Genomic DNA, 7,683 nt, shown 5'->3' with positions numbered 1-7,683 from the left:
TTTGATTCGCCAAACGCTATTAGTTTTTACTCATCGTTATTCGTAGATTTGTCTTTATAAATAATGATAATTTTTGTATCAGTTGCTTATATTTTCATAAGTTTATTTAAGAAAAAACGTTCTTATGACTTTTTAATTTGTCTGTAGCAGACGCTAGATCATGGGCACTACCTCGGAGAAGCTATCGCCACCTAGACTCGGTCCGGAATAGAGTGGACATCTTTTTAGAAGCGCGAATTTTCTTCCGCGATAGCCTCGTTTTCGTTCAATTTTCATTCCATTTTACATATTTTACGGTATAATTATTCCCTAACCAGCTGGGCAGCCGCTATTTTTTTGAAACCACAAAACCAAGACCAAAAATTCGCCTCCCTCCAAGCCTTTTCCCCCTGCAAGTGCTTGGAAAAGGAGCCCAATCTGGCGGGAAAACCGCCTATCTGGCTACTCTGCTGCGAGATATTATCCGCCTACATACTGCTTGAACGTGAGGTGGATTGGAAGCAAAGCTAATAATCATCAGATAATATATTGTTAGGAAAAATAAAGTTAATTTGTGGAGTGAGTTCCTGCCAGCTAGGAGCAACAAACACAACACCCCACACAAGGAGAACGCAACCCGTTAAAAGTCGTGGATTTCCCCCCGCCCGTAAGACGTTCATCGTAAAGGCTCGTGACGCTAGTCCAATGAAATTCGTACACAACCCTTCGTTAGCGTGTTTAAAGGCTAGCTGCGTTCTCCTTGTGTTTGTTGCTCCTAGCTGCCAGCTAGGAGCAACAAACACAACACCCCACACAAGGAGAATGCAACCCGTCAAAAGTCGTGGATTTTCTTGTGTACGTTTAAAGGCTAACTGCGTTCTCCTTGTGCTTGTTGTTCCTAGCTGGCACCATAGTCCATAACTAACGCTAGATTTATCTGAAAAGGTTGACATTTTAGCTAGATCGTGATTGGTGTAATTTTTTAATACTTTTTGAAACACCTACCTAAAATACGTTTTTTATACATAAATAAATGGACTTTGTATTAAAATATTTCTTGAAGTGAAATAATGAGGTTGTTCGTCGTTGGCTACGATAAAAGTGTAAAATCTTCTCGCATAATCAAAATATATAACTTAGTGTAAATATTTTTTTAATTTTAATAAGCTTGTTCGTCGTTTGGCCAGCATCTTTTCGCATTAACCGTTAAAAATCTCTCTACCATTCGCCATTAAAATTTTATGAATCTACTAACTCGTAGATTCAATTAATTCCTAGTTAGTAACAGGGCCGTCTTTACGTGATTGGGGGCCCCTGGGCAAAGCGATACGCGGGGCCCCTAATAATTCCAGACAATTTCTTAAAGGCCTAGGTTTTTTTCTGCTGGTCCCCCTTTAAATTAACTTATTGGAGCACAAATAAACCGGTTGTAGGCCAACCGCTGAACATGTTGGCCTAATTTAAAGGGGGGCAGGCAGAAGAAAAACTAGGCTTTTAACCTCCAATGCAAAGTCCATCGTCGCCCTAATCTTCAAATATTGGTTCAAATAAAAAAATGCGATGGTCTACACCGTCTATATCACGAAAAGACATGTTTTAGATAGTTTAAAAATGTGTAAAATGTAAATAGACAATACTACAATTTAAAAAATGTGAAAAACAATATTTGTAAGATTCATCTTCTTCACCTTACAAAAGTTGAAAATGGGGCCCTCCAGAATCTTGGGGCCCTAGGGCAGTGCCCTATTTGCCCAATGGGAAAGACGGCACTGGTTAGTAATTAACAAAAATAGTTCCATTGTCCATGGAATGCACTTTGATTGACTAATACCAACTCAGTGGTTTTGATTGTTAATAGAGGATTTTGCAAAATAACACAGTAAACAGTGAAAATACAACTTACGTGAAAGACTAGATAATTTGAAAAACTACCAAACCATTATAGAACTTCCTTGGTTTTCACTAAATACACAAGAATGTACGTCGCAGCTGAATCATAATAATTCAAGGTTATAAAATAAAAAAACAATATCCCGTACTATTGGGAGTTGAAACCGGATTTCGTCTATTTTTCCCTCTTACTATTTGCCTAAAATAAAAAAAAAAATCGATTTTATTAACAAGGGACAACTAGTTTGGCTATCCCATTCGAGAGCTTCATCAGGTCCATTGAGTTGGGAATAAATAGAGGTACAACTAAATCTGGCTGGCGCGGGACCAATTTCTTTCAATAAGGAAACTTCATTAACTTTATCGTTCTACCGTGGCGGCATCTGTCTCTGGTGGTGGCAACTATATTGCAATTGATTTTTTTCGCGAATCTGATGCGAAATGGACGCTTCAATAAAAGATCCTCGGTTTCTACTCCCCTCTCCAAATTCATCTGGGAAGGAGCTATTTCCGGTCGGTCGGTTAAACGGTTGGAATATTTAAGCCAATTGAAACGCGTTTTTGCCCTCATGAGAATTTTGCGTCAGATAAGAAACGCGTCGGCTCACGTGTATAAGGAACATACTAATGTTAATTTTCGATAATATATTTTAAGGTAAAATATATAATGTTACTAAAACTAAGTATAAGAAGATAATATTGTTATTATTATCATCCTCTTATGGTATAAATAATTAAAATTACATGTAATATTTTTATAATACCGGGCAATTTTTAAGCTTCTCATGTAGGCAGAGTTAATTCATTTCGTATAAAATTATCTTTTGGAAAAAGATGAAAACTCATTCATTTAGAACTAAACATATTACTTTTGCAGTACGGTATGCAACAAGTGTTTCCTTTTAACCAGGTAACGTTTTTGGCATGTTAAGGCTTAGCAAAAAACCGATGTTACGTTCGAGAAAATTTCCAGCTTTCTAATATTTCAACAAGCACTATATAAATAATAACTTATGAGTCCTGGCTGTCGGAAATATTACTTCTTGGCAATTTCTGGGAAGATGTTTTATTTAAGCGCCTATTGAAATGTATGATTACTGGTAACAAACAAACATTTGAAAATGTTTAAAAATAATTTTTATCTGTCAACACGATCCTTTTTAACACAAGTTACGGTGAGTTAGCTAATAATTATTTATTTTTTGCCATATATCTTTACAAAATATAGATGGTACTACCGCCTAATTATAAAGATGAATTTCGTACAGTCTTCTCAGAACAGGTCCCGCGTAACTATGGCAACCGAAACCGTAATTGTAATTCTAGCAGTATTATTCCCAATTCAATAATCAGGTCTGCAGTAAGCCCGAAAACCCTATTAACAGCGTTGCCAGACCGCAACAAGTATCGATCACAGAAAACAATTAGCGGAATTCGTAGGCTCGTGAATTGGCGATAAATTTCAAAATTGTGTAGGCTTCGAGCTTAAGAAATATAGCGCCATGTGCTGTAATAATATCCTTGAACTAAATATGTGAAGAAATAGCAGACGACTTTTGAATTTCAATGTTTTTTACAGTTGAAACTTCCAACTGTTGTTTAGAAAGAATTTTGAACGCGCAGACAACTTTCATACATTCAATTTAAAACTCGTTCAGTAGGCGGCGTTACTTTAAACACGCAGGAAATCTTCATATGACTTAAGCCAGTTTAGCTCTTCTCTCGACAGATGTCACTATCGTCGACATCAAAACAAGATAGTTAAGCTATATTTTTAGCCAAAAGGCGATACTTATAGGTGCCCCTCGCGTTGATTGAATCGTTTGTAAATTGGTCAATAACATAAATTACAGTAATTTTAAACAATATGTTTTACATGGGATGTATAACTTAGGTTAAAGCCTACTAACAAGGAGAGTACCCGAGGTGTTTATTGCCGATTTTGTTCAAAGTCGGGCGTAATGTAGACCTATATGAGATATGAAATTTCCCAAAAGGAGACGTTGCACTACCCATTCGTTTTGCTATAGCAACCGAAAATGTTTTTGATCACTTAAAACAATAAAATCTCCATTTAAAAAAGCATGGGATTTTCTCGGTTTCACAGGTCCTAGCTACGAAAATTTTGAAAATTACGAAATGTGTAATTTGGACCACATTTAGGTAAATTTCATCAAGTTTGGGTAAATTGAAACATTTTTAGGGTAAAACAAATTTTGGGTAAAATAAGAGAAAAATCTTATTTTGGTTGTAAGTGGTCAAAAACATTTTCGGTTGCCATGGCAAATCGAATGGGTAGTGCAACGTCTCCTTTTGGGAAATTTCATATCTCATATAGGTTCACATTACGGCCGACTTTGAACTAAATCGGCAATAAACACCTCGGGTACTCTGCTTGTAAGTAGAATATAAGTTGTCTAACTATAATACTCTACAATAGCTCAATGACGACGTTATCATTTGACTATTTTGAATATTAGCTTTCTTTGGCATTAATAGATGGCACCACGCTCTCCACTAAAGTCGTTATTTTTCGAAGGATTGAATTGATTCACGACCATCTCTAATAACGGGGCCTTTACATAATACAGGACCTAGTGGCAATGATAGAACCGACAGAGGTTTACACTAACAGACATTGGGATAAATGATGGCGCCACCAAAATTTATCCGCTGTCCAGAGTTGATGTATAGTTTAGTGTGGTGTTACGAGTCCCTTTTGAGGTAAGTGGTCTGAGATCGAAAATGATTTTTAATATTTAAAAAGTTTGCCTTGAAAACCAAAACGGTTACAATGTTAACCGTTGTTTCCCAAGATTTCTGAAATTTTGGTATATTATCTTTTGTCGCAAATAGCGTACGATTGTCTCTCAAATTATCGTCGTGTACGATAATTATCGAAAGTCTGCCTACAAAACGTTACTCATTAAAATAATTATCCACTACAGGAAATAAAAGACAAACGTGTTTTTTTGGGAAAATTCAATCTATTACACAATACAATCAACTATTATTTACAAGAATAAAAATTAAAATTTGTTTTGTTTGTTTTTCACTCCTCAACTTCGTCTTACATGAAAAAATGGGGTTTTAAATTCTGTATATATTTATATAACAAAAAGGAATTTCCATCGTCGATTATATATATACAAGGTTTTAGAATATTTTTTGCCATTGTTTCTTTTTAAACTGCAAAAATGTTATTCATTTACGGTTGCTTAAAATCCCAAAAACGTAACTTTTTTTTTTAATATGAATTTAAATATTTTTTTGCTTGTTCGGTATTTTTGAGGGTTATATAGAAAGGATTCGTTTCTTTTGCATTGTTCATATTTTTAAGTAATTTGTTCCACAGGTCTGCAATTTTTTCTAATAATCTAATTTGTGATATATTTCTATATTAATTTGGATCCGATAAACATTTAAAACGTTAAATTATCTATTTTTAGATATAAAAATTAATTTTGTGTCTCCTTCGTATTACATTTACGTAAAAATTAACCGAATTCGAAACATTACTACTGGCTGACAATTAAATTTAGTTGTGAGGAATTTTTTCAATATCAATTAGCTAAACATAAACGTTTCGGGGTTTTTTTAGACATGATATACCTAAATAGGTCTCAATCGGACCTTAAACTATGACCAATTTTACAATTATATAAACACCTTTTAACTATCGCAGCGTTTTGTTAATATTCTTCTCCATCTTAATTACAATTTTTTTTGTTTATCTCAGAGCTCTCGCAAAATAAAAGTGGTTATTTCGTTTTGATTCGAGAAGTTTACATTATCAGTTATTTGGATTTATTTCTTTTGGCACAGTCTCATTGGTTGATTACTCCCGGGGCTCATTCTAGTAAAAAAATTAATTTTTATTTTCGTTTATTATTTTTTTTTAAAAGTGAGCTTTAAATTTCGTAGTTAAAATTTAAATTTAAATTAATTTATGAATAAGGCCCCGGTAGGGAGGATGTAGTGACGTTAATTAAGTGTCTTTTTATTTTTAAGAATTTAATAGGCGAAACAAAAATATCCGCTTTGACACACCTTGGAAAAGTAGTTTTTCGTGGCAAATTCTCTAACGATAAGCTGGTGGTTTATTTTAAATAAATATTTATGTACAAAAAAGGGGGTGTTGGCCTTATTTTTCACCAATTATTTAAACTTTCAAATTATAAAAAGTTATCAATTGAATAGCACACTCCGTCACTCAAAAAGTTTCAAACTCTGAGAATATTTAAAAATCACGAAACCAGGGCCAACAAACGCTGGAAAACATTTAAAAAAAAACAGACTATCGAGTGAAACAGCGAAGAGACACGATGGTATATTGGTTTTTCACGTTGCATTGACTGAAGTATTTTTTATTTCATCGTTATAAAATTGGACTGTTGAAGGCAGATATTTGAGCTGATGGAATTATTTTTTTTCGTTTCTATAGTTTTTCAAAGTTTCTGTTTTTCAATTTGAATATCAGCCTTTTTCATTAAATATGTACACCTACGAAGGGTCCTCGAGCCTAAGTCGAGTTTTAGGTACGAGTGGAAACCTCAGAGGTTGCAATTAACTCTACCGTTGAAGAAAAAGTCCTTTTGCGGTCATGTTTAGTTGCCCGTTTCATTCTTGAGCCAAGATGTCGGCACCCATTGCGGTTCCTTTTCGAGGATGTTGATTTCTTTGAGTAACTCGGCGTAGGCTTTGTCAACGTCCGAATTTATGACTATCATGTCGAAATAGTGACCGTAATTCTCCTCCATTTCACGCGCTTTCTCGATAATGTCTTTCAACTCGTCGTCTTTGGCGCTGGCTCCCATTTTCAACCTGTTTTGTCGCAACTTCTCTAACGATGGCGGAGCTACCAGCACTATGTACGGCTTCAAGTCGGAATTTTTCAGAATCTTCAGCGACTGTAACAGACAAGAACCAAATTTTAAATTTCTATTCATTACCTTGATTAAAACCCAAGGGATTTTTTAACAATAGGTACTTTTGTTTTTTTTTCTGTTTTTTTTTGGTTTGTCCTCATCCAACACACAAATCACGAAATATGTCGTATTTTCCGAGGTAAAAATTGTTGGCAAGTAACAATTTTATATTTATCATATCTTTCTAAATAATAACTTGCGGTTAAAACTTTTTGCATTATTGTAATGCAAAAAAAACAAAAGTACCTATTATTAAAAATAGCCAAGCTTTTCCAAATATGGCCTTATTTCAGTATCAAAAGATTAACACGTATCAAAAAAGCTTTTGGCCCAAAAAGCTAAAACGAAAAATAACGCCAAGTGTTTGGGTTTGAGTTTTCGCTGCCATCTTAGGGGCTGCCGCCATCGCCCCTAACCCCGTATGAGCGATTTGAGAACCTTGGAGGAATAAAACAAGTATACAGGAGTTGCGGAGAGCTGCGAAATCGGTTTCGTCAGTGACCGTGAACTCGTGCGAGACGGAGGGGTTCAAACGCGACTAGCGCCAACTGCATACGGAATTTTGCAACTATTATCGTTTTATATCATTGTTTTCGCGTCGTCTGGTTTGTTTTATTCCTCCAAACAAATACGAGTCATTTTGGAAAAAAGCGCAAAGAATTTAGAAATGTTTCAAAACAAACCAGACGACGTGAAAACAATGCTGTAAAATGATAATAGTTGCAAAATTCCGTATGCAGTTGGCGCTAGTCGCGTTTGAACCCCTCCGTCTCGCGCGAGTTCACGGTCACTGACGTAACCGATTTCGCAGCTCTCCGCAACTCCTGTATACTTGTTTTATTCCTCCAAGTGAGAACTATCCTAACTTTTAAAATCGCGCAATTTA

General features: G+C 35.2%; 1 protein-coding gene across 1 annotated transcript in view; it reads right to left on the bottom strand.

The window, feature by feature from the left end:
• Positions 1–4,845: 4,845 nt before the first annotated feature.
• The window catches only part of LOC149936633 (uncharacterized), a 142,798-nt gene continuing 139,960 nt past the window's right edge, over positions 4,846–7,683 (bottom strand). Inside the window, exon 17 of the mRNA XM_090154649.1 lies at positions 4,846–6,779. Within this exon, the coding sequence (XP_090010775.1) occupies positions 6,477–6,779 (303 nt within the window). The 3' untranslated portion in view covers positions 4,846–6,476. The remainder of the gene's footprint in view (positions 6,780–7,683) is intronic.

The sequence above is a fragment of the Leiobunum rupestre genome, chromosome 7 (genome assembly GCF_980474605.1).
Source record: "Leiobunum rupestre chromosome 7, qqLeiRupe1.1.hap1, whole genome shotgun sequence".
Lineage (NCBI taxonomy): Eukaryota > Metazoa > Arthropoda > Arachnida > Opiliones > Sclerosomatidae > Leiobunum > Leiobunum rupestre.
The sequence above is the reverse complement of the archived record's forward strand: the minus strand, read 5'-3'. Positions and strand labels throughout refer to the sequence as shown.